The sequence below is a fragment of the Juglans regia genome, chromosome 12 (assembly GCF_001411555.2).
Source record: "Juglans regia cultivar Chandler chromosome 12, Walnut 2.0, whole genome shotgun sequence".
Classification (NCBI taxonomy): Eukaryota; Viridiplantae; Streptophyta; class Magnoliopsida; order Fagales; family Juglandaceae; genus Juglans; species Juglans regia.
Genome location: NC_049912.1, coordinates 25591143 through 25618504, shown reverse-complemented (window position 1 = coordinate 25618504; position 27362 = coordinate 25591143). Strand labels below are relative to the sequence as shown.

Sequence of the window (27362 nt, the reverse complement as noted above, 5' to 3'; positions counted from 1 at the left end):
AATGTTGGAACAGAATCAGAATAAAAAAAGTTCTAACAAGCGCATAGAAAGAAGAACACTGTGTAGTGTGTATACCGTCATTAAGCATGGATGCAAGAAGAGGGACAGAAGTCCTGGACACCTGGGATGCAACACAGTGAGAGCCTCTACTGTAATAATTAGAAGCTTCCGAAGAGAAGAACAGAAAAACTGAGTTGTTTATTTTAACAAGAATGCATTTTTCTGAATCAGGATTCAGTACTCAAAAGTACTGCTTTTTCCTCCTCCCAAAGTTCCCTTTATGGAGGAGCACTCTTTCGTCCCCTTCCTTATCTACTTCACCGAGAGCAGGTTGGCTGGCTGATCGCATCGCATGTGAGTCATTTGTAACAGTATTTTAGAACGTGGTTCTCTGTAGTCAATGCTTTTTCCTTGTTCAGCTGTACTGTTTTCATACTTCAGCTGCGTCTTCAGACACTTTTCTTCGTGACAGTGTTTTATTCCATCAATTTAACTGTTGTATAACAGGCTTTCACATCAATCATATATTTGATTTGTCAAGCAGGCTTACAAAATAGACTTGTTCTTTCGTAGATTGGTGCAGACAGGCAAACCACCCTCCTAACATACACGAGACTCCTCAGGCGATTCCTTGGCCCCCTTACCAGTGATCCCTCTAACCTCAATCCCATGACCATGAATCTCACAAGCCCCAAACACTTCCAAGCTCAATCTGTATTTGCATCTAATGGGGTAAAGATCCCACATTTGCACTCTTCTTTTATTGTTTTTCTGGTTTCCATACTCTGCTGGGTATCGACTACAACGGTGTTTTGTTTTGTTTTTTCTTGGTTGTTTTAATTCAGGAATCTGCTTTTCAAGGCAGCACAACCTTCTTCGGGAAAAGCAAAGATAATCCCTTTGTAGACACCTTCCCCGACCCACTTTTGAAGCTTAATCTCAAAGAGACCTCTGATTTTGTCAAGTCATTTCCAATGGCAAACAACATCACGGAAGATGGAGGGCTTCTTGAGGTTTCAGCTCAGAGGAAGAGAGAGGGAGTAAGCTCGGTCACTCAGAGGAGAGTGGAGGCTCCTTCGACTCCTGGTAGACCTGTTTTCAGCTTCAGTATCGGTGATCATTTAAGAAAAAACTTCCCTTCAAAGTGGGACAACGCAGAGAAATGGCTGGTGAGCAGCTCTTGCCATGACTCTCCTGCCCACTCCATAAAGCCACCGGAGTCCTCGAAGATCTGCAGACAGTCTGATAGGTTTAGGCAACAAGTAGAGGTCTTTGCGGAGAAATCAAAGGTCATAGAGGAAAAGGTCTCAAAAGTAGTTTCAAGCTTTCAAGTTTCTACATCTTTGGACCATCATTACTCGGTCAGAGCTCTCAATGAGGTCTCAGCTTCAACGGATGTAGTACTAAAAGGTAAGGATCTCCCGTTCAACTTTAATGGAACCTTCGCCATTTCAGCATCACTTCTCAAACTCCTTTTGTGCTCCAAAAGCTTAACAAAGTTTTTAAGCTTTTGATGTACCGTTTGATTATGTTCCTTGTTCAGCTACAACACCCAGTTGGGTTCCTAGCTGTAAAAATGTTTATCAAACAATGCATTAGCTAGTTTCAACTTAGCATGCATTTGGTTGCCGATAGAATTAGAGTACAGTCAATTTCTCGATTATATACCCATCGTAATAGACATTAAGTTTTGTTATGAACAACAGACATTTGAAATTTGTTAATGCAGATAAGTACACGGACGACATAGAAACCATTTTTCCCAATTTCAGATACTCAGAGCCCACTGAAGAAGAATTCTTGTTCAAAAACAAATTGGCTGGAAGCATGAAAGATGCCTGCACAGACGGGGTTTATGAGGTGCATCACCGAGATGCTGGGACGGAGATGACTCCACTCGGCAGTTCTACTACTTCTAGGTGCCACACGCCATTCAAGAGCCCATCCCCTGCCCACCATAACACGCCTGCAAATAGGTCAGGGCCATTGGCCTTGGCGAACTCTGGCAGCGCCGACAGCACCATTGACGTTGCACAGCTGCAAGAGTGCCATTTAGCCAAACTACAACTTGGGGCGCAATACGACTCCGTCGCGTCGAATTGGAGCTCAAGGGAAGAGGAGGAAGAAGAAGTGTCAAAAAGCCTCAGACATTTCGATACAGAAAACATGAGCAGGAAAAGTGTTTCAGACTCCAGAGCTGCCGCGTGGAAAGAAGAGGAAAAGACCAAGTGCTGCCTCAGGTAAATTGGCTTGTAAAGTTTTATTATCATGCAGAATGCTGTTTACCAATTTTGAATATGGGTCATTACAGGTATCAAAGAGAAGCAGCAAAAATTCAAGCTTGGGTGAACCTTCAAAATGCAAAAGCAGAAGCTCAATCAAGAAAGCTTGAGGTATTTTCTCAGGCTCTAGTGTGATTTTTCTTTCTCAACATTTTTGTTGCTTCCCATTCTAGTAGGGATTGTTTCTTTGGCTCACTGTTAATTCTTCTGCATTGAAAATGCAAGCATGGCGAACATGAAACCGTAGCCTTCCACGCCTTTGGCTCTAAATTCCCAAAGAACATGACACGCTGGGAGAATGGGTATATTAACTCTAGAGTTTTCTACTCATAATCTCACACATCATATTTTTTTATTTTTTATTTTTTATTTCTAAACTAATTGATTTGTTGTATTTATTATTTATATACTAACAAAAAAGTAAAAAATATGTACGGTAATTTATATGTGACCTTACCTCATGAATTCATCATTGCATTTCAGTGGGCTAATATATTGATGTGTGTGGATTCTGGAAGGCTTTGTCAGGCTTTGCTGTTGACTTGGTCCTTGAGCCACCCACTGCCATGGGACACAGCCCCCCCTATCTTTTGAGAATGAACTGTTTTTTTTTTTATTCAAGGGTGAATATTATATGTACATGCTTCTCGTTCTACTTTTGTGTAAGCTGTATCAACAAAGAGATGGAATGTTTAATTTTTTCTTGTCAATAAAATTCGGTATTCCAACTGACTGGAGTATAGTGGGTTGATCGGAATCCATTATTTGAATTAACATATCAAAACGATTGACTAGTCTCGGGATTTTACTTTCTGGAGTCATTGGAACTCTTTCCTTTGGCTCATCTAACTGTATTCCGAAACGATTGTTCAGGTGAAAATACAAAGGATGACATCAAACTTGGAAGAGAAGTTGAAGAAGAGAATGGCAGTTGTTCATAGAAAAGCTGAAGAATTGAGATCTGCAGCCCAGCAGCAACACTCGGAGCACATGCAGAAAGCCAGTGAACAAGCATGTAAGATGATGAACCGGCATAACTCCCATTTTCCTGGCCACAACTCCTGTGGTTGCTTTCCTTGCAATAACTACCATTGAGCATTAAACAAAAGACAAATTCCCCATTGTGCAGTGTGCATTTCAAGTCTTTTAATGAAGAGAAGACTACTGGTTGAGTAAAATTGATGTTCCTTTTTTTCTTTTTCCTTTTCTTTTTCTGTTTTTGGGAGGGAGGTTGTTTGAAGATTAGCCCACCTATCAATCCTCTCATAAAAAATAATTATAAAAAAACGCTTTACAAACCTTTAGCTCTAGATTTAATGGCTTTCCAATGTCTAATTCTCAATCCAGCCCGGAAATTAAAACCAATATTCCATATACATTGGGACCAGGATGCAATCAAGTCGAAAAAACACAAAAAGCACGAGAGAGAGAGAGAGAGATAATAAATGAGTAAAGAAGCCGCAGACCAAACACGCACAGGAAGTATGTAAAGCAGACCAGAGCTCCCCAGAAGTTGCAATTCTTTCTTTGGGGTCCATCTTTTGCTTGTTTCATCCACCACCGTCTCAGACAATTAAATCTACTATTTTGGCGTTTCTTTCCGCCTCTCTTTCCGTAAAGAAAATTGACATGAGAAGCTTGCAAAGAAAACAGCGGTGTCACTTGTTCATGTTAAATTGATATGAGAGATGAGACAAGTTATGACATATGAGATATGAAATGGGATACAAGATGAGATATGAGATGAGATGAGAGATGCGATATGAGATGAAATATAAGATATGAGATGAGAGATGACATAAGATGAGATGAGATGAGATATGAGATGAAAGATGAGGTGAGAAATGAGATATGAGATTAGATATTAGATATGAATTAATGAGATATGAGATGAGATAATGAGATAAGATGATATATGATATATGAGATGAGATATGATATATTAAATGAGATATGATATGAGATGATCAGATGAGATGATATGATATGCGAGATGATGAGATATTAGATATGAGATCAACGATGAGATATTAGATGAAATGAGGTATGAGATATGAGATGGGAGATAAGATTTGAGATTTGAGATATGATATATTGATATGTTTAATAAGATAAGATGAGTAAGAGATATGAGATGAGATATTAGATATGAAAATTGACATGAGAAGCTTGCAGGAAAGACAGCGGTGTCAAGCTCTCCACCACTTGTTCATGTTAAAGTATGAGAGCAATCGCCGACCAACTGCATCTTGGCCTCCAATAATTCACTCTCTTCTTTAATTCACTTACAAGTGTCAGTAGACACAATAAAAAATGCTTAACCAAAACATTTTCCTCTTTATAAAAAAAAAAATTATTGAAGGATCCTCTTCTTCAGTCTTTCATACAAAAAAAAAAGTCTAAAATGTATGGGAACATTAATGTCCATGTACTGCCAAAATGGGTACGTCTTATTGTGTACTGTCACGAAACTCATCCATGAATCCTTCAGTCACGAAACTCATCCATGAATCCTTTATGGAAGTCCGTCAGACGGGAGATAACGGCAGGAATCTTATCCTCTTGAGGGAGTATTGTGCACCTAAAATGCCAGGTGCCAGTTACCTTTGACAAAGCAAGCATTACAAACTCTCAGTTAAATACCTCTGGAAGATGACAAATGTAAATACAGGTGCCTTACTGACAGTTCACAGTTTTTTAGTGAAACGGAACAGAAATGTGAGACCCTCCCACTAAAAACATCTACCTTTTTGACAATTTCGTGAGGGATATTTCATATATTTCAGACAAATTCAATCAAATGGTCAGTTAAACCATGCGTCTTTTCACCCTTCTCTATTTCCCACCCTCGGTACTTGGGTCTTTATGAAAAAGCCACGCATAGCATCTGAAAGATTGGTTTGTTGGTATGGTTTGATTTCCATCACTAACTAGAGAGAAAAAAGAAAGACTATTTGATGTTCATGGCCATTGACTTGCTAACAACACTGTTTTTAAACTTCCAATAGACTCATCTGAAGTGATATCCCACATTAATACACCAACGGCAGAAGTTAACAAATACTAACCTGTCCAAAGCCAGAACCAGGAACAACAACAATTCCTGTTGCATTAAGGAGGCGACGACAATAGAATGCATCCGGGGCGATATTTGCATCCTCTGCTGCTTGAATTGCCTTTTGGGGCAGGTAAATACGGGGAAAGAGATACATTGCCCCTTCTGCTTTGTTGCATGATACTCCCTCTAAATTGTTAATTGCATTTTCTAGTGCCTGTTATAAAACAATAAATAACATATGAGAGCAATCATATGCAGCAATAAACTTTCTAAAAAAATCCTTGTAGGAACCAAGAGTTTCTGAAAAGGTTAATATGGAGGCAAGATGCCATAAATGAATAAAGTTTTCCAGGAAACACTGCATCCGAAACTACGTGAGAAATAATCAATGGTTTGATCTGATTATTAGAAACTCACGCAGGATATTCATATCCTTTCCCACTACCAAGCACAAGTTTCCACACGATAACAGATCTTACACCAGGTCCTTTCTAACTAAATGCCCTTTTTCTTTAATTTGTCGTCATTGATTTATCCCATAGAATTAATTTTGTTCAGTTGACTAACCTTTGCACGCCTTGCCAATGATGCTAGAATTCCTTCTTTCTCTGCACAGTAGGATTTGTACGACTTGTCACCAACCTGCATACATCCCTTTAATGTCATTTCTAGCAAATGAATGTGAATTGCAGTTGATATTATACTAGACAATAAATTGTTCACCATGTGAGCTTCTATAGCAACTCATTTCCACGCGTTCATGCCTTATGGCAACATGATTATGGAATCTTCTATTAAAAAAATTGACTACTTCAAAGACCAGATACACCCCCGGCCCATGTAAATATTATATCATTGGTTGAAGCAAATTATAATTCAGAAGGATTGAACTCCCATAACTCATGATCAAGAGTCAACGGTCTCAAGTTAGAACTTTCTGACCTGGTTTGACCCAATTGTCCCAAGAAACTATTTCAAGCTTGCCAAAATTAAGCTTGTCTAATCCTAAACCCATAAGTAGAAATAAAATAAAATTATGAAGAAAGCCGAAAACACAAAGAAGAGACAACAACAGCACTAATCTAAAGAGACGATAAAATTAACCTTGGGTGGGCTCATAACAAGGCTTGCAAGAATTTGACCAGAGATGTTAGAACAAAGATTGACAGATGCCATTTTGTATATTTGTTCCCTTATGTCAGCGTTGAATCCAGTGACCTCCATGTAACCTCCTCTTTTCCCGCACTCCCCATAGTAGCCTGAAGAAACCAAAGAAACGCATGCCTCTTAAATCTGCATCTAATGATTTGCAGAAGCTCTTCTCACTTATTTTCTTGATCAATTTATTAATCCAGCATACCTTTAGAAACCGACTGAAAAGAAACCAGGCAGAGATCCTCCTCCCCATACCCCATAGAACGAGAAATCTTCTTGAACGAGTGGAATGTTTTCTCAGGAACATAAACATTTTCCTGATAAACCTGTATGAAGATTATTGGACATTAGATCTAAATTCAACACAGTGAAAAATAGAACAAAGAGCAATGAAGTAATTATAAACCAAACAAAATCAAATCTAGCTCCTCAGAAACATCCAAATCTCTATTTGATTCTAGAGTTGCAAGATGAATATGCATCTTAAGTTTTTTTTTTTTTTTTTTTTATAAGTGCATATGCATCTTAAGTTACTAAGTAGAATTAACCAACCTCATCCGCCAGCAGAACAAGGCCTTCTGTCTTGCAGAACTCCACAATGTCCCTCTGGTTCTCCTCAGCAAGAACCTTCAGGCATAACCAAAAAAAGGTCATCTCATGTAATGTGGCCAAAAGTTGACACTTATCTTCAGGCATTCTCCTTTGCGTGAAATTTAAATACTTTTCTAGTACAAACATTTCTTCTTAAAACCTACTTATAGCTTACCTGCCCTGTTGGATTGCCTGGATTTATAATAACCAAGGCCCTAACTGCAATGCCCTTGGACTTGGCAGCCTCCAATTGTTTCTTAAGCTCAGAAATTTCCAGTCCCCATCCTGTTTCTTCATCAAGACAGTAAGGAACCTGCAGATAAAAAAAAAAAAAGAACATGCCTAAGACTGAGAGAAAATTCATAAAAGTATAAATGAAATATACATTTTCCAACTCCCAAGCAACCATGTCTGGTCAAATTTTTAATATATGCTACAAAAAGAATATAGGCCAATCGCCAAAAAAGCCAGCTAAAAGTTATCAGTTGAACAGAACTAATTAGCCAGATGAATTGAGCTTCTGATCGTAGCCCCCAAAGTTAGAAGCTTACCAGTGTGCCACCATGGAGAGCAATTGAAGCAGAGTACAACGGGTACTGAGGAATGGGACAGAAAATTCCATCCTCTTCTGATCTTATTAGTAATTGCATCATCATATGAACCTATGAATAAGAAAACACAATCTGTTATTATGTATCAACTGGAAAACATAGGAAGAGATAAAAACAAAAAATAATGAGCTCGAAAGTTACCGCTGGGCTTGCACCATCTGTCAAGAATATGTCATTTGGATCCGCAGGAAAACCATCACGAGCTTGAATACCAGCAGCAATTGTATCACGTAATCCCTTGATACCCTGAAGGTGCAAAGGAACAACAAACCAGTCATATGACATCCCAACATGGACAATGAAATATAGAATCAATTTCTCTTCAAATTCCCTGGGGTGGACAAGGTGATCAGTACCTGACTGTGACTATAAGCTCCAGTTGCTCTTCCTGGTATTTGATCCAGAATCTGCCTAGCTCGCTCTACAGCATCCGCACTGCCAAAGACGAAGCCAGAATCTTTATCTAGGAAGGGTCATAAATGGTTCAAAAATAAATTTTAAAAACATGTATATTTGAAAATTTGCTTTAGTGTAAGTTTTTATTGAAGTCAGATTGTTACAAAAACTTGCAGCAGGTATATACCGCCTTAGATGACCTAATAGCATATAACTAGCAGTGAATTTTCAGTACCTGAACAGATCCTGTGTTTCACTCCGGTCCAAAATAGCAGGGTGGTCGCACAAGGCAAGAACCTAACAGGGATTACTCGGGCATTAAATTAAGCATTCATTTAATTGTATTAATGCAGGTGCTGATAGCACATACTGAGAGTAAACCAACCTCTCTGAAAAATGTAATGGGCTGCTGACCAAGAGATTGAGGATTTCCTATGTTGCAATAAAGTATCTGTATAAGATGAATGAAAGTCAGTACCTCGAATACAATTATTGTCATAGGAACTAGACATTGGGGCATTGATTTCAAAGAACTTATTTGAGATTGTGACTAGAGCGTGAATCTAGCAGGACGTGCTTTTCTATCTTTCCATACAGATTATAGAAATCCGAGTGCGCTGCTTTTAATATGGATTCATTACTATTTTTGAAAAATAAAATTGCTATTTGCTACCCGAAGGAAACAAAATCATCTTTTCATCTCTAATTTCCAATATTATTCTTAACTATAAAAAAGAAAATACAATATCATTCTTGTTAGATGCTACTACTAATTTACCTATGGTAGCTCACGTTAGATATGGCCTAGTTTGTGAGTCTGAATTTCAAACCTTGACTTTTATCATAGCAGCAAATAAGTATATCTGAAATAATTCACTACGTATTGGTAACGAGACATAACAATTATTTATTGGGGCTTTGAAATGGAGGTGTGGCAAGGGAAAATAGGCTGCACTCGGCCAGGGAAACATATAATTCCTGCCTAGGCAAAGAAATGTTCAATCTAAATAACATGCGAAAGACAAGAACCATACCTCATCAAAGGAATGAGAACCTGGGTTACTCTGTAACTCTTGTTGTATTCTCTGCGACAGGAGAACAATAAAAATGGTGCTTAGGGAGGAATAAAAAAGATTGGATAATAACTGCTCTGCAGGGCTTCTAAGCAATATGGCTTCTCATATTACCTGGGCAAGGGTGACAATCTCACCACGGACAGCATACTCACATTTGAGAACCTGGGAAAAGAGTCGCTTTGTTGTGAATAATCATATCCAGAAGATAACATATATCGGCAACTGCCTTAAATACTAGAAAAATACATTTTAAAAAATAAATTTTAATGGTGAAAAAAAAAGAGTAGAGGACCTCTTATTCACTCGTCAATTTTTATTTCTTAAACCTTTGTTAGAGCTGGAGATTCTTTAGAAACGTCAAAATAGAAAAATAACTAGGAGATGATGCTTTTACATTCTTCCGACTCTACAAACAACTCTTTCACATCCTCAGCCATGGTTGCTGGGGACTCCTGAAATAGGTCAAAGAATCGTTCGATATGAACTAAAATTTGCCAACTCTTATGGTGTTCAAGGTCAATAGAATCGATGTAACCATTGAAACACCAATCAAATTTGCTGGAGAAGTGAGCTCGCTGCAAATCAGGAGGTCAACTTATATTTTACGAAGACTCGATACTGAAGAAGATCATTAAACCAAATAAAACAAAGATATAAGCTTTGCAAAAGTAATATTCAACAACAACAACAACAACAAATGAAAAAATAGAGAGAGTGGAAATGAAGAGACCTTGGGATTGATGGTATCGAGAGTGACGGGGGGAGCCATAGCAGAAGTGAAATCGAGAACAGGAAACGTGAATGAGATGCGGAGAGAAGAAGCAGCAGCTGGCAGAGCGGTTTGAAATGGGGAAAGGATGGTCGGCGGAAAACGTAGAGGACTGGCTCTGTCAGTCGCAAATTTCCGCGTCGATTCACGCACTTTTTCTTTTTCTTTTTCTTTATTCCTACGTCCATGAATTTTTATTCCTACGTCCACTAGTAAATTACGTCAAAACAATCTATACTATAATTTCATCTCATTTATTAGATATATTTTATAATAAAAATAATTTTATAATTTAACTAATCATATTAAGATAATTTAATTTATAAAATTATTTGTATATAATTATTTTATAATTAAAATAAATATATATATCTTTTTTTATAGACTTATGGATTTTGCAGCCTCTTCTAGAGACTAGAACCCTACCAGAGCTGACTTGATCGTCGTGTCTATTTTGTCAATCGGCGCCCCCGGGTTTTCCTTCAAACACGCGGGCCTGCTATTATTACTGTGTGCCCCACTGCACCCAGAATTTAAAACTGAATTTGGTATTACACAATGAAAAATTATAATTTCTCATTATTATTAAAAAAATAATAATATTTAAGATCATAGAAGTTCTAGTTTCTGCATTTAAGAAAAAATAAATTTTAGACACACATTATGAGTCGTACACTTTACCTAAAAAGCCTACTAAAATGTAGTATTAAGATTGAGTAACGCTGGCTCTAGCACATATTTTGTAATGTATTTTTTTATAGTTATTTTTTATAAAAAAAATTTTTAATATTTTTAAAAAATAAAATAAATTTATAATATTAATAAAAACACTTCTTTAATCATGAAATAAAAAAATTATTAAAAAATACTTCTTTAATCACGAAATAAAATAAAAAATTAATTTTTTTTACTTCATGATTAAGGAAATATTTTTTAATAATATTTTATTTTTTTTATTTTTTTTAAATATTTAAAATTATTAAAAGAATCTATATAAAAATAATTATAAAAAAATATATCAAAAAACACTAGAGCCAACTGTGACTACCAGCAAGAGCCACCAGCTGTGACTCTATCATTTTCCATTAAGATTAGATGATTGAGATTGCGTCACGTCACATATTTTTAATTAATCTTAATTGTTAGGCCATCATACACAAATTGTTAAAAAGTCAAGGATCAATAAATAAACCTTGGATTGTAATAATTTGACACCAGTCGTTTCAAAAAAATAAAAAGAATGATAAGTTGGCTTATTAGTTCATAAAAATTATTTTGTTTATATTCAAAACTTACATCAATTCATCTCATCTCATTATTATAATTTTTTAAAATTTTCATATAAAATATAATAAATAATTTAATTTTTTATTATACTATTTACAAATTATCTCAATCTACTTCAACTCATATCTGAATCCAAATATTAAACTTTTATGGTTAAATTCTACAACAAAAAGTGCTCAAAATTATTGGTGATTATTAGCTTATAAACCACTTATGCCCTCGTGAGATTGGAATTAGGCTATAGCTCAAGTCCAACTTGTAGAGAGTGCATGCGGTTCTCGTCGTCTAGGCCCCTCCTGTCTGGCTCCCCAACGGATTAGATGCTACCATGGTCTCTTCGTAAGTAAGTCATCTTTGACCATCCCTTCCAACCTCTTTTTTGCAAAGGAAAAAAAGTAAATAAATAAACTCCTCTATTCTTGATATATTTTGGTGACAATAATGCTTACCACATTCACCCATTTTCAAAGCTAGATGTTGAAGCCACCGAGAAAAGCTACCAAATTCAGTATCGCTAGTCTAATTTTCTTAAAAAAAAATTATGTTAATAAATTTTTAAAAAAATACAAAAAACAAATATACACAAATATTTAAAAAAAAAAAAAACTGATCGATACATATTTTTTGGTGGAAGTATCATTTTCTTTTTTAAAGTATGACTCCCAAATTTGGAAATTAAAGCCAATCCAGATTAGCCATCTTGTTTGACAATTTGGAAGCACTACTAATAATCAAATTGGTAACAATTTGACAATCTAGTTCCGCTGACAAGGCAACATCATTGTCATCCAAAAATATAAAACAAAGACTATTCCACTATGATGTTGTTGCTTTGATTTTTATTATTTTAAATGTCGTTATTGCCAGCACAGCACTAAGAATATAGCCGACTCCGATTTGAAAGAATTCACAATCTATAGAAAAGCAGTCAAAAGCAATTATCAAAAGCAATTAATTTAAGAGGAATAATGTTATATATAAATTTTAAATATATAAATTTTAAATAGATAAATTTTATATAAAATATTAAATTTCATTAATAAAAAATAATTTTGTTTACATATTTTTAAAATAAGATCTACCTTTTTACAAAAACTTATCTATTTAAAATTTGTACAAATCATTTCTTTTAATTTAATACTTCACACAAATAGTAATATTTTCATTAAATATCATATAAAAAATAATATCATTTTACAAAAATAAAAAATACTCTTTGCTGTGAAATGTATTGTTTGTATCATACATTCTTCATAGTAAAAATTGCCAGGAGTGTGTCGTGTATAATACGAATTAAGAATGTTACAAACAAGCAAAACCAAAATTACTACCAGCGTATACAAAATTTGTGTCGGAAAAGGAAAAAGGTCTTGGGAATCAGACATCTCAATCCATATTTTCGGATCATAAAGAAGCATCAAAATTCACATCTGTTTCCGGTAACCAGCCGCTACCCTGTATGAAGGATTCCACAGTGAATTTCCCGGCCTCATCTGCGGTTAGAGAGGGCTGGAAACCAGCCCATTTGACCCTTTGGTCTACAGTCGATCCAGGCCCGGTATTTTGGTACTCTGCATAGAAAATGGTGCTGGGCGGCTCAACACCGGAGAGCCATTCCTTCCAGCCCAACGGATTCAAGAATGCCCCAATTTCAGACTTCATGATGACAGTGGTGGAGTAGACCTTCCATGGCCTACCAAGGTACGTTGGAGCTGTGAGATTATCCAGCGGAGAGAAGAAGCATTTTTGGATTGAGATGCCAGTGTTCTGATTCGGGTCTTTCTTTCCCTGAGCCGTGATGGTGTTGAATTGGTTTCGTAAGGGCTGCCTCGGCTGTATATTGCAGTTCTGGAACACCACCGCTGCATTGCCAAAGATGAAGTCGATGGTGCCAGTAATGTCACAGTCACGGTAGAACTGACGATTTGAGTGGGCGTAGAGTGTGTCCTGGAAGCCATTGAACGAGCACCGGTAGAACACCGAGCGGTCGGAGCCAGACCGGAGCGCAACAGCCTGGTGCTTTTCAGCACCTGCAGTGTTAATGAACCCCATATCCTTTGCAAAGAAGCCCCTCCCTGCAACAGCTGTGCTCAACATATCACATACTCTGTGGTTAGTACTCGTTAATCAGGGTCGTGCCCAAAAAGAGAAAAAGGGTAATTAATATGAAAGAAATGGTAGTTATTAACAAATGGTAGTAATAAAGAAACGGACTTTTATGATCACTACAAGTGAAGGAACCCACCCACAGCCCGAAAATTTCAAAACATAAAACATTCAAATAATTTTTTTTGAAAACATAAACATTCAAATAATAGCCAATCAAAAGTGATCAAGTAGGGATATAGTAAGAGCAAATGGAGGTAGGCCTCACGTGGTGGTGGGGTATCCACTATCCACACAACAACATGGAATCTACATTCTAATCGAATTTCAAGATCGTTGTCCTCTTTTGCGGCAAAGCAAAGTTGGCAAAGTTGTTATCGAATTTTTAGGTAAGAGTACTACTACTGGCGCATCCAATTCACATGGTTACTCGTAAACCATGTGGTTTTCTCCTCGTTCACCATATCGATCGGCCCCCTCAGGACCCCACTCACGGTTTCCTTCTGACTAAGCTGAGAGTTTCACATGGGCGCACGGGTTCTAACTTCTCTATCAAATTGCTCTCATTGTGGGAGAAGCCAGAGCTGCTTTTGTTGGCTGTCAATAATGCAAAAGTACTGAAGGCATGGAAATTCTAATCCTAGAAGATGATTCCCTCGATGTTAAACCTCTCCTATAGGTAAAGATATCTAATGGACTCTGAAAATTCTCAATTCATGAGAAGCTACAAAAACCCATAAAAGTTCTGCCAACCTCATTGCTCACAACGCAAATCAGCCCACAACTCTATTGAATACATCTCACACAAGCCATTCCACCTCATATTTTCATCCAACATCTCTAAATATTCAAACCCCCAATGCTTGTAATTTTAGTTTTACCTACAGAGTTCTTATAAATGAAATCCTATTTCTTTAGTAGTGTTAAAATGGTGATATTATTTAGAGGACAACCCAATTAAATTAAGACAGTAATGTTGTAGGGATGAGACGGAGATAGATACATACCGAAAGTGGCGGTGGAGAAGGTGGGAGTGCCGTCCACAAAGTTCAAGCTGCCGGAGACTATGGTCTTCTTCTTCCCATCCCCATAAATCATCACATTCCACTTGTTCTTGTCCAATATCACATTCTCCAAATACTTTCCTTCCTTTACATGAATCACAAATCTCGTTTCGCTTTTCTTTGGCACCGCCGCCACCGCTGCTTTGATCGTGGTGTAGTCCCCGCTCCCGTCCTTTGCCACCGTCACATGCGCCGTCGCGTTGGATTTCTCCAGTAATCTCCGTTCACCCGAGTTAACCCAATCCGGAAATTTCCCTCCGAACCCAAGCAGCCTCCTCCGATGTATCGGAGCGTTGAAGTTGGCTAGTAAACTTAGAATCTTGGTCACAATGGCCAAACTATTGCTGGAAAACTCGGTGGAGTTCTGAATGGCGGTCTTCACGTTTTCGAGAAGTGTTGAGTTGATTTCTTGGAGTGCGTCCAAGCAGGTTTCCTGGTCGGTGATGGTGGTGCTCAGCCACGTCTTCATGTCACTGATGTTCGCCGACGACAAGAGCTTCTCACCCTGATGACCAACTTCTACGGATGATATCGAGTCATTGAGACGGTCCACCGCATCTTCGAAAAGTCCTTGGCAGACGATTAGAGCATCTCTTACTCTGGTATCGTTGGTCTTAGCAATAAGCTTGGCGGGTAATTCGTCGGCGAGCTCGGAGAGCTCTTTGATGGCGACGCGCAAAGAGAGCTTGAAGAGGACCTCTGGGTCGGTGGTGTTGGTGGTGTCCAGGGAGGAGATGCTGGAGTAGCACGAGGTCGGATACTGAGTCACGCCGCACATCGCTTTTAGTGACGCGGCGGGATTTAACTGGGTCGCCGGAGCAGGGCTAGATGAGTGCGATGAGTTGTTACGCCTGTGTATCAAAATCCCGGCAACAGCACCTATTATCACCGTCAACAAGACGACTGCAGAGATGACGAGGATGAAGAGACGCCTGCGCGTCCTTTTCCGGAAGGCCTGCTCTTCAAGCTCATCAACCTTGCCATAGCCCTTGAAGGACTTGATTGGATCATCCATATTTAATAAAGTTTCAACTGGCGATTGAGCAGTGAAGACTGAAGATATTTCCTCTGGTTTTCTAGCAGCTAGCTAGCTAGCCAGGAGGCCTTAAAGGTAAAGTGGGTGGTACAGTGGTAGAGGGCTAAAAAGGAGAGGATGGAGGGTAATCTGGGAGGTTCGGATTGGTTGGGATGTCTTTTTACAAGACAGAATCTATTGCTTCGATGCTTCTTGTTTAAGAAATTTACACATAATCGCTAACAAAATTACAAAGTAAACATCATGAATCATATGCTGTTGGTCCACGTACGTGGGTAACGCAGCCTACTCACTGGTATGATTAATGGGACAAGATTTTAATTTTAATTTTTTATTTTTTAAAAGAGTGGGGATTGAGGAGGGTGGCAAGTATAATTTTCTCCCTTTACGCGTGACCACAATGCCTTCACCCGTTACAGAATATTTAATTTGAGTCATAACTATTAATCTCAGGTGAAGCAATCAGTCATCGCAACATCTCCACCAATGTGCCAGCATGAAAAGGTCTTCAAGACTTTGGTTCTTAAATTTCATTAAGGCAAGCTGTTTCTAACCTATGACCTCAGACAAATGAAAAACGATCTCCTAATATCTACCAATTGGGCTACCACCTTAATGGTGACAATATATTATTTATAAAAGAGTAATATTATATATAATTTTAAGTGTGTAAATCTTATATATTCTTTTTGAAAAAATATAGAGTCTATTATTAACAAAAAAATGAGTTTTTCAAGTGGGCTATAAATGTATTTACATTTAAAAAAAAAAAAAATACGCGTGACTTATTCTAATAGTCTATTATTTACTATTCTCTTTTCTTCTCTTAATTAAACAAATAATTAAAAAATAAAATAGCAGATACAAAAAAGAGTAATATAACCCCATTAGAGATTGGTACGATTCAATTCAACATTTTATTAGTTTGATTGTGCATAAATCTATAATTCAAAGGGTGATGCTACAGCCCCCGTTGGGGGCTCTCGCTGGGGGCTGTAGGATTATTTTCTATATTTTTTATTTAAATAATTTTTTATATAGATTTTTTAACATTTTTTAATATTTTAAAAAAATAATAAATTTAAAATATTATTAAGAAAATATTTTTTTAATCAGAAAGTAAAAAAAAATATATTTTCTTAATTACGAAGTAATATTTTTATTTTACTTCATGATTAAGAAAGTATTTTTAATAATATTATGATTTTTTTAAATATTTAAAATGGACATGCTACAGCTTCGCTGGGGTTCCTGTTGGGCTTAATATGTACTCTTTTATGTGTATTTTTTTAATTTATTTTTTATATAGATTTTTTTTACACTTTTAAAAAATAAAATAAATTTAAAATATCATTAAAAAACACTTTCTTAATCAGAAAGTAAAAAAAAATTATTAAAAAATACTTCATTAATCACGAAGTAAAATAAATATTATTTTTTATTCTATTTCGTGATTAAGAAAATATTTTTTAATAATATTATAATTTTTATTTTATTTTTTAAAATATTTAAAATTATTAATAATATTTATATTAAAAAAACTAAAATAAATAGATAAAAAAATGTTACATGCCCAGCGGGAGCCCCCAGCGGGGCATGTAGCATTTTCCTAATTCAAATGAACAATACTATTCTTCCCATTGGAAGCTCCCGTTAGATTTTTTTATTATTATTCTGTTTTACTTTATGATTAAAAAAATATTTTTTAATAATTTTCTGAATTCTTTTTTATTTTTTTAAAATATATATATATATATATGTTAAAAAAAAGAAAAAAAAATATATAAAAAATATACTAACGGGAGTCCTCTAATGTTACTCAAATCAGATAAGTTTTATCTATGTAATTATCAATTTTATTTTATAAAATAATCTTATTTAATAGTATTTTTGATAAATGAAATAATTAAATTAAGTTTTGATAAGGGGGTAAAGTATCGGGATGATAATTATGTACCAAATCTCACTTTGTCATTCAGATCTAGTAATCAGAGATGCGAATAGTTAGACGACCATTTGCAGTATCAGCGCCAATAGTGGTGCGTAATTGGCTAACTCTCTCTCTCTCTCTCTCACGAGTCACTACGCGTAACCGGTAATTGCGCCAATAAATCCTGTAAAGAGAAGAATGTTTCCATGAAACGATTTCAGCCATCTTTTTTTTCAAACAACAATTACTAATAAAATGTCGCGTAGACACAGAGAGAGAGAGGCAGAGAACATGGTCGGCCATGTCTCATCAACAAAGGTCCCAATAAACTGTCCTCCGCCTCCAACCTTAATAATTAGTTATGGGGACAACGTGCATGCCAGATTTGGATTCGATTCCCATAGGCAAGTTCGTTGTTCCTCTATCAACTATTATGGGGACAACCTTAATTTTCTTTTTGTACAGCCCTACAAACGAAGTTTAACTCAATTTCCAAACACAAATTACATATGCGATGCAAATGAAAATCTAACATTTTAATGTTAAGTGAAAAGATGCTAATCCACTTTATTTGCCTGTAAACTCTTCAGGTCTGGTTTGTTTTCGAGATTAAAATTTAAAATTTTAAAAATTTCTTATTTTATCATTATAATTTTTTTAAATTTTTATACAAAATAAAATAAACAATTTATTTTTTTTAAATTTAAAAAAAATTAAAACAAAAATTTAAGAATATTTTATTTTATTTTTTAATTTTAATCTCAACTTAAAAATAAACGAGACACAAATATTGTTGAAGCAAATTGGGCCAAAAACAAGTAACCGGGCGCATTCGCATTCATCTTTTTTAGGGTGATCCATTAATTTTTTTCCACAATATAAACATTAATTAAACTCAAAGTTCAAGATTAAAGATTTACACTACCAAAAAATAAAATAAACAAATAAATAATAATAATCGGATCGGGTCTGGTAATGCCCGATTCAGTTCGGTTTTTTTCCCCAGAAGTTGCAAACTGAGAGATGTCATTTTCAGGTCGGGTAGGAAGGCTCAAATTCAGGCCGGGTCGGGTGAACAATCATGCGGGCATGCCTCTATTTTAATTGTTTTCATAAACCTGAACATACCAATTTTATTTCTTATTTTCAAAATACCATATCACGAAAATACATAATATCTTCTCAAATGGCAAAATGCGCTTGATCGAGCTAATTAGCAATGAAAATTTGAAAGTCACGCACTCTAGCTATACCCGATCGAGGACAATTCATGATGTCGGGCGGACCTTTGCATGCACTAATTCTCACGTTAAATAATCGAATTTATAGCAAGCCTTGCTAGTACTTCTACTACCATTATTGGCACCACAGGCACAACAAAAAGTAAAAAACACAGGCTTTGGATCAAAGTCCAAGAGAAAATGGGAAACCGGTGGATCCCAACCAGCTACTGCCAGCAATGAAGCTTCCTGGAGTGTAAGCTTGGGCCTCGGTAGCGCTGGTGATCACCTTGAACCCTTTCCATGTCACCCTGTTCGATGTTCCAGAGCCAGCCCCGGTGTTCTGATACTCCCCATAGAACAGCGTGTCAAGGGCAAAAGTCCCGCTCCACTCGTACCATCCGGCAGGGTTGATTACATCGCTTATCGCAGTCTGCATGATGACGGTCCTAGAGTACTCCTTCCATGGCCGGCCGAGATACGTGGGGAAGCTACTCTGAACGGGTTTCAGATCAGAAGTGGCTCCGATTCTGCTCTTATGGATCACGATTCCAGTGTTCTGATTGGGGTCGGTTCGGCCTTGGGCTGTCACCATGTTCTTTTGGCCGGAATTCGGGCGCCGTGCGTGAATGTCGCAGTCTTGTAGCACGGCAGCGGCATTGCCGAAGATGAAATCGACCGTGCCGGCGACAAGGCAGCCCACGTAAAATTGACGGTTTGAGTGCACGTAAAGAGTGTCTTGGTACGCAAGCATGTCGCATCGGTAGAATGCTGAGAGGTCAGCACCTACACGGAGAGCTACGGCTTGGTGCTTCGAAGGACCGGCCGTGTTTTGGAAGGTTATGTCACGTGCTAGGAATCCCTCTCCGACCGCGGCTGCAACAACATGCATGGAAACGTGATTAATTTATGTAAATCGATCCAGTTTATATATGAGATATTAATCAAGCAGATATATATATATATATATATATTATCATAAAAGACTAGATATATGAACATGTGCTTTCAACTGCATCGATCATAAATGGTATCTACGTACGGCCCCATGCATTCAAGAGCTGTCAGATGATGCTTATCCTGTAACATGTGCTTTCAACTGCATCGATCATAAATATTTCTGATGTTCATTGACGCATCATCCATCGTCAGACTAGATCGTGTGGCTGCATGCTCATCTAGGGAGAACCAGGGATTAGGGAAAGCATCAAAGCACCCCCAGATCAGTTCAATGGCGTGGCCGTTCCTGCTGTAATCGGACTCCGGAAGAGGCAAATTAAGAGCAAAGCTGGACAAATTGTTACGTGAAGAGAGCTAGAGCTGATGACATGTTTGGATTCAGAATTGACGTTCAAAGATTTTTACAAATTATTTCATTTTCAAACAGTCTGAAATCATCTAAAAAACCTCCTCATGTTCTGTCCAATATATATATAATTCATGTGTAAACAGATTTTCAAAAATTATATAAATTATTAATAAATTATAACACCTAATATTATTGACGTGACAACATACAGTACTTTTCATAAGAATTTGAAAGTCAAATTAGATGTTGAATGAGTGTTACCTTGTGATATTTTAAGTCTAAAATTCAAAATTTCCAAAAAAGAAAAATAAAAAAGGGAGTTCCTTGAAGACGGTTTTGGATCAAATATTTTCCACCCTAATAATTTTAAATTATAATCATGTAATTTTAACTATCCAAACATCTTATTCTAATGTCATTAAACATTAAAAACTAATGCAAAACTTGATCAACTCTCCAAAAATTGTATCTGCATTTATTTTTTGCATACTCTTTCATGTACTCTGTTAATGTAATTCACTACGTCATTTTTTTTTTAATATAAAAATAACTATCTTAACAAATCACATCAATATATAAAACACAATAAATACACAAAAATACTATAAATAACATAACTCTCAAGTGGGAAGTAGGAAATTAAACAGCGGTCCGGTTTTCCCATAATAAACTATTAGAACGAAAGGTCGAGGAAGCATGTATCCGGCATGCTAGCTTGAAGACAATGCAGTACTATAGAACAAAAGGTTCGTTCCTTAGTTTTTTGGTAATGTGCAGAACAGATAAATTATGTTTTTGATTACACGCAACAGATCAGACTGTTTTCTTCGTAAACGTGGGACAGCATCAATGGATGAGTGTTCCTTCATGTATGACCAGTTTTGATTACTGACTAAATTATACATATATACAAATTACTTGTGGTGTTCAACGAGAGAGAAATCTCTGTTCCCCTTCGTCTGTCACGACATTAATTGGCGGAACGATAATTCATTAAATTCGTTGTCCAGTTTTTTTACTTTTCAATGAAGCCCATGTGCTGGCTCTTCAATTATTGTGGTCATCATATAATATATTGAAGTTTCTAGATATGAGTGTGACCCCTATCTAGAATTATATCCATACTGCCTATTTAATAATATATATATATATATATATATATATCCTACTGGTCCCGTTGTCTTCATTCATTTCCTTTTGTCTAGTTGGTGGGGTTTCCGGATGCTGCCATTACGTGCATTATTCTGCACCAAAGGGCAGCCAACAGGTGGTGCTACCTGGACCCACCATTTTTCAAACAGACCTAAATTTTAAAGTTTTAACTCTGTTCTAGTCGGGAACAGAGGAACCGGACCCAAAAAATATATTTCTTTTTTTGGAGTTAGAAATTGCAAAAAAAGGCAAGCAATAGAAATGAAGAAATATTTTAATCATAAAAATTAATTTATAAATTAATTTAATTTAATATATCCTATAAAATTATATCAAAGATTTATTTTTATAATTTTTTTTATACCTACCGACACTCATCACTTATCATAGAAATTTTTAATTAACAAAAAAGGTAATAAGCAGTGGGCCTTTTGGCATTAATCCTACTGACTTAAAGTTCTGGCACTGACCCAGTCCTCATAAATGGAAGCAAATGCCAAAACATACGCAACTCATCCCAAATTGCTCCATTTTTTTCCCTATGTACGAATTATCTAATATTATTATAAATGGAGACCACTGCGCAGCCCATCACAGCATATTCCCTTACGATACTATAGCCATATACCACCAGATTATTCAAACAAATTAAGATCCTGATGAACAGCTTAGAAATTTGAACAAAAGAAATTAACGATAAGAAAGTAATGCAGGAGAAGGAGAAGAATGGACATACGTACCTACTGTGGCAGAGTTGAAGGTGGTGCTTCCATCCCCCACGTTTCTGCTTGCTGTGATGATGGTGGTCGTTCTCCCATCTCCCAGAAACATGATGTTCTTCTTCTTTTTTGTCACGTCCACATTTTCCCTGTATACCCCCGCCTTGATCCTGATCACGTCCCTCGTGTTACTGTTATCCGGTGCGGCCGCCACTGCCGCCGACACAGTTGTGTAGTCGCCACTGCCATCTGCAGCCACCACCACGTTCGGTGTCACGGAAGATGATTGCAGAAGCCGCCTGTCCGCTGCCGACATCCACTCCGGCCACTTAATTTCATCCGCATCGACCTCCTTAAGCTTCCGATTCGCCGTCTTACTCTCGTTGGCTATGTCGGTATCTGTCATGTTCTTGATCATGGCCAGCGCATTGCTACACAGACGTTCTACATAGATCTCACCTGCTAGCAAAGCCTCCCGGACGTGTTTATCAGCTTTATCGTGCGAGAACCCGTCTAGGCAAGTTTCCTGGTTGGTTATTGCAGAGCTAATCAGGGTTTTGAGGTCATCGGCATGGAGGGACAGTGATTTCTTGTTGGGGTACTCGTGGAGTTCTTCCACGGCCTTGTGGAGCTCGTCCAGAGTTTCATCAATGATCTCCAGGCAATCATGGAGAGCGGTCTTTTCGCGCTTGGTGAGATTCTTCCTGGTTTTGATCAGCTTCTTCACGGAGAAGTAGTTGTGTCGGACGGCTTTTTTCGTGAGGTTCAAAGACGCTTCTATGACGTCGCTTTTGCTGGACAATTTTGCGGTTGCGCCGGGGACGGAGGCAAGAGACGAGAAGCATAAATCAGGGTACAATGTGCTGCTACATGAGCTTTTAAGTATGGCATGGGAAGCCGAGAGGTCGCCATCGTCGGAATTCTTTCGGGAATTAACTCCGGCGACGATGCCGACAATAGCAGCAGCAAGCAAGAGAGTTGCGAAAAGAGCCAAGAAGAGCTTCTTGTTTCTCTTGGCGACGGAAATGTGGTTACCGGATAGCCATTTCTCCGACAAGAGTTCCTTGGCCTCAGTCATAATGGGCGGAAATGGTCTGACGGTAAGGAGCTGAAAGAGCTAGCTAGTGGGATGGAAGTACTGGAGGATGTGACTTTATAAAAAGAAGCGATGGCACGGTCACCGAGTCACGGAGTTGATTCAGTTGAAGTGGAATTTTGTCTTCTTTTTGCATGTGCTGTTGAGTTCGTCTGATTTGTATTAGGCACGTTCGGATATAATAAGGGTTATCTCATTTTATTTATTGATTATTATAATTTTTTAAAATTTTTAGATAAAATATAATAAATAATTTAATTTTTTAAAATTTTAAAATAATGATAATTTTAATAATATTGTATTTTATTTTTTATTTTTTATTTCAATTCATCTTATTTTAATTTACTGTCTAAATTGTATCTAAATTTTTAAATAATAATATTTTTTAAATTTTATTTAAATATATTTAAATGTATAAAATAAATTAAAATAGAAAGTTAAAAAAATAAGAACATGATAGGATTATTATATTTCTTTCTTTTTTTAATTTTAAAATGATTATTAATAAAATTATAAATATAATATAAAAAACAATGAATTAGTCGCAAGAATATCACCACCCTTTAATTTAATTTGCAGCAGTGTTTTCATTCAAATGTGGTTGGTTGATGTCATTATTACAGATCAGAAAAACACATTAAAATAAGGTCTCATCAAGGGGTTGCCACGCGGACGTACGTCCAAATTGTGAGGCCATTGTTTTCCCTATTGAAATAATTTAATAGCAATTTAATATATATATATATATATAGTAATTTAGGTGTTGATAATTGAGTTATAAAGAGACTTTATTGACCAAATGAAAAGTTATTAGTTAAAGTTTAGAGAATTTTAAAATTGTTATAAATTTTATCACAAAATTAAATTTAAAAAAATAAATAAAAATGAAGACTTTAGGGTGTGTTTATTTGTTAAAATCTACTCAATTCATTTATTTGAAATTAATTATTAATTATTATTATTATTTTATAAGAAAACCTATTATATTTTTTGGGTAATGATACCTTGCAAGTTGCAACCGGTTTACTACTTCTTTATTATTTATATTATATTTAAAAAATTTTATTTTTACTTTATTTTAAATATTTTTTAACATTTTTCATCATTAAAAAAATATATAATTTTATTACTACATCTGATTTTTGTTGCCCGGATAACTGTAGTAGTCTAGCATTTCTGTCACGCATGTTCCCAGCGTCATTGTCCTATCTATGTGATTTTTTTTTTTGCCTAATCGTGATCTCTTTTTTTTCTTATTTTCAAGTGATGGTCCTAGATTTTATTTTACTTTTAAAAAATAAAATTATCATCAATAGGACTATCTTATTGTTAAAAAGATTTGCGTGACAACGTATCTACGTTCGTAAAACTATAGAGAATATTTATTTCTATACATGCAAAGGTTGTACAATAGAATAATATAATATATACTAAAATTAAGGCCGGGTTTGGATGGATACACAAACATTTTATTTCGTCTCATCTCATCTTATTATTGTAATTTTTTTAAATTATTATATAAAAATATAATAAATAATTTAATTTTTTCAAATTCTAAAATAAAAATAATACTAAAAAGTTATATCTAATAATATTTTATTCAACTACTATTCAAAACATCTCATCTTAATTGTCTATCCAAACCCAACCTTAGGCACTGTTTGGATAGTGAGAGTGTTTTATCTCATCTTATCTTATCATTACAATTTTTTAAAATTTTCACGTAAAATATAATAAATAATTTAAATTTTTTAAATTTTAAAATAATAATAATATTAAATTAGCGTAAGTTCTTTTATTATCAACTGGATTAATACAAACAAGATCATTATCCAAATAAATAATCACATTCAAGAGCACGATGCTTTAAACATGCAATATTTAAAACGAGAGAGTAAACAAGGATTCGTAGAAAACAAGAAAAACAAGAGGGGGAGTATTGGTCAGGGAAGTTAACTGAAGAGGTTGACTGGCTGTTCATGATCGCAACACTTGCTTCACGTTAAAGATAACGAAATTAAGGAACAGACATGACAATCACACGTTGAATCCCGTAGACACTACACGTTAAAATTGTCAAGAAAAATTGTGCGTGTCGGCAAGAAATAGAAAAAGTATGAAAAAATTAAAAACTAAATACAAATGGGACAAAGCCTTTAGCTGTTTAGCAATAGCAGAACGTCATTAAAGTCGCTTCTTGCAATACTTTAAAATTAAAATTAAAATATTGAGTAAAACATTATTATAATATATTTTTTAATATTATTTTTATTTTAAAATTTTAAAAATTAAATTTTTTATTTTATTTTATATTAAAAATTAAGAAAATTATAATGATTAGATAGGATGAAATATTTTTTAAAAATAAACAAAATTAACTCATTATTTCAGGATAAATACTTTATTAAAAAATAGATCATCTAAAAATAAAAATATATATTAATTAATATATTAATTTATTTTTATTATAAAATAGATATAATATATCATGTCTGTTTAGTTTTAGAAAATCTAACTTCAATCCTTTCAAAAAAAATCTAACTTCATTCCTTTCAAGTACCAAAAATATCAAAGCTTGATGGTCACTTCTCAGACCGTTGAATAAGCAAGCCACACCGTCCAATGAATGCACCAATTTTGGGCACCAGTGAATAATCTGTAGGCGTCACCTCCGGTTGTTTAAACATTTTTTGTTTTGTTTTTAATTATTTATTTCCAATCAGAAGTTAATCATTGGTAGGTGCTTGACTATTGTATGTTTCCAACTTTCCACCGCCAATCTCATAAAATGCGAGCATTTACATTAATTAGTCATATATATTTTCATCTTTAAATTTAACAAATATATTTTATATTTACTCAACATTAAATTAATTAAATTATTTTCATCCAAAATATAAATTATAATAAATTTATTATTCTTTTTAAATATAAAAAGAACTACAAAAAATTTAAAAACATTTTTTTAAATTATTATATTATAGAGATGAGATTTTTATTCACATGAGATTTTATCATTTATATACATATGAGATTATTATATTATAAGATTGTAAAAATGAAAATGAAAATGATTTGTTAGAGGTTATTGAAAATTATAAAATAAAATAAAAATTAATTAAAAAAATATATAATACAAAATAATAATATTTTATTATTATAGATAGTGTGATGACTAATTCAAAATAAACTTCAAATTTTGAATGATTAATTAAAAGTAAAAAATGTATATATTAATCAAAATTTGAAGAATACGATGACCCGTCCAATGCTAATGCTAATGCTATTAACTCAATAATTTATAAGTTTATGACATTGGGAATATGGGTGATGCTACAGCCCCTACTAGGGGCTCCCGTTGGGAATGTAGTATTATTTTACATGTGTTTTATTTAAGTAATTATATATATATATCTTTTAATATTTTTAAAAAATAAAATAAATTTAAAACATCATTAAGAAAATACTTTCTTAATTACGAAATAAAATAAAAAATTATAAAAATATTTTTTTATTTTACTTCATGATTAAGAAAGTATTTTTTAATAATATTATGATTTTGTTTTAAATATTTAAAATGGTCATGCTGCAGTCCCCGCTGGGAGCTCTTGCTGAGCTTAGCATGTACTTTTCTATATATATTTTTTATAATTTATTTTTTATATAGATTTTTTTACACTTTTAAATATTTTTAAAAAATAAAATAAATTTAAAACATATTAAGAAAATACTTTATTAATCAAAAAGTAAAAAAATATATATTAAAAAATACTTTATTAATCATGAAATAAAATAAAAAATTATAAAAATATTTTTTTATAATTTTTTATTTTACTTCATGATTAAGAAAGTATTTTTTAATAATATTATGATTTTTTTTAAAATATTTAAAATGGTCATGCTGCAGTCTCCACTGGGAGCTCTCGCTGGGCTTAGCATGTGCTTTTCTATATGTATTTTTTTAATTTATTTTTTATATAGATTTTTTTACACTTTTAAATATTTTTAAAAAATAAAATAAATTTAAAATATTATTAAAAAATATTTCCTTAATCAGAAAATAAATAAAAAATCATTAAAAAATACTTCCTTAATCACGAAATGAAATAAATAAATATTTATTTCACTTCGTGATTAAGGAAATATTTTTTAATAATATTATGATTTTTTTTTAAATATTTAAAATGGTCATGCTGCAGTCTCTACTGGGGGCTCTCGCTGGACTTAGCATGTACTTTTCTATATGTATTTTTTTAATTTATTTTTTATATAGATTTTTTTACATTTTTAAATATTTTTAAAAAATAAAATAAATTTAAAAAATTATTAAAAAACACTCATTTAATCAGAAAATAAAAAAATTATTAAAAAATACTTCCTTAATCATGAAGTGAAATAAATATTATTTTTTATTCTACTTTGTGATTAAGAAAATATTTTTTAATAATATTATAATATTTTTTATTTTTTTAAAATATTAAAAATATCTATATAAAAAAAAAAAA

General features: G+C 34.5%; 3 protein-coding genes across 7 annotated transcripts; 1 reads left to right on the top strand and 2 right to left on the bottom strand.

Annotated features, from left to right (window-relative positions):
* The first annotated feature begins 9 nt into the window (after positions 1-9).
* Positions 10-3955, top strand: LOC109004986. 5 transcript variants are annotated; one of them, XM_018983725.2, is made up of 7 exons: positions 10-136; positions 232-354; positions 574-732; positions 846-1410; positions 1730-2240; positions 2312-2393; positions 3156-3955. In XM_018983725.2, the coding sequence occupies exons 3-7, from the start codon at positions 670-672 to the stop codon at positions 3375-3377; spliced, it is 1443 nt and encodes a 480-aa protein (XP_018839270.1). In that variant the 5' UTR covers positions 10-136; positions 232-354; positions 574-669; the 3' UTR covers positions 3378-3955. The 5 variants fall into 5 exon arrangements, with proteins under 5 accessions (XP_018839270.1, XP_035539199.1, XP_018839268.1 ...); XM_035683306.1 differs by lacking the exon at positions 3156-3955 and adding exons at positions 2508-2584; positions 2766-2863 and having other exon boundaries at positions 10-354; XM_018983723.2 differs by having other exon boundaries at positions 10-354; positions 545-732.
* Positions 3956-4602: 647 nt separating this feature from the next.
* LOC109004987 (alanine aminotransferase 2, mitochondrial) lies at positions 4603-10101 on the bottom strand. The gene is made up of 15 exons (XM_018983726.2): positions 9900-10101; positions 9281-9331; positions 9128-9178; positions 8479-8544; positions 8329-8390; positions 8054-8132; positions 7839-7943; positions 7638-7748; positions 7262-7399; positions 7048-7122; positions 6701-6821; positions 6445-6599; positions 5908-5982; positions 5351-5554; positions 4603-4886 (listed from the first exon to the last, which is right to left on the bottom strand). Exons 1-15 carry the CDS (start codon positions 9936-9938, stop codon positions 4770-4772), a joined length of 1449 nt encoding a protein of 482 aa, XP_018839271.2. The 5' UTR covers positions 9939-10101; the 3' UTR covers positions 4603-4769.
* Positions 10102-12423: 2322 nt separating this feature from the next.
* On the bottom strand, positions 12424-22981 carry LOC109004988. The gene is made up of 4 exons (XM_018983727.2): positions 21783-22981; positions 18769-19457; positions 14339-15482; positions 12424-13309 (listed from the first exon to the last, which is right to left on the bottom strand). The coding sequence occupies exons 1-4, from the start codon at positions 22837-22839 to the stop codon at positions 12630-12632; spliced, it is 3570 nt and encodes a 1189-aa protein (XP_018839272.2). The 5' UTR covers positions 22840-22981; the 3' UTR covers positions 12424-12629.
* Positions 22982-27362: the final 4381 nt, after the last annotated feature.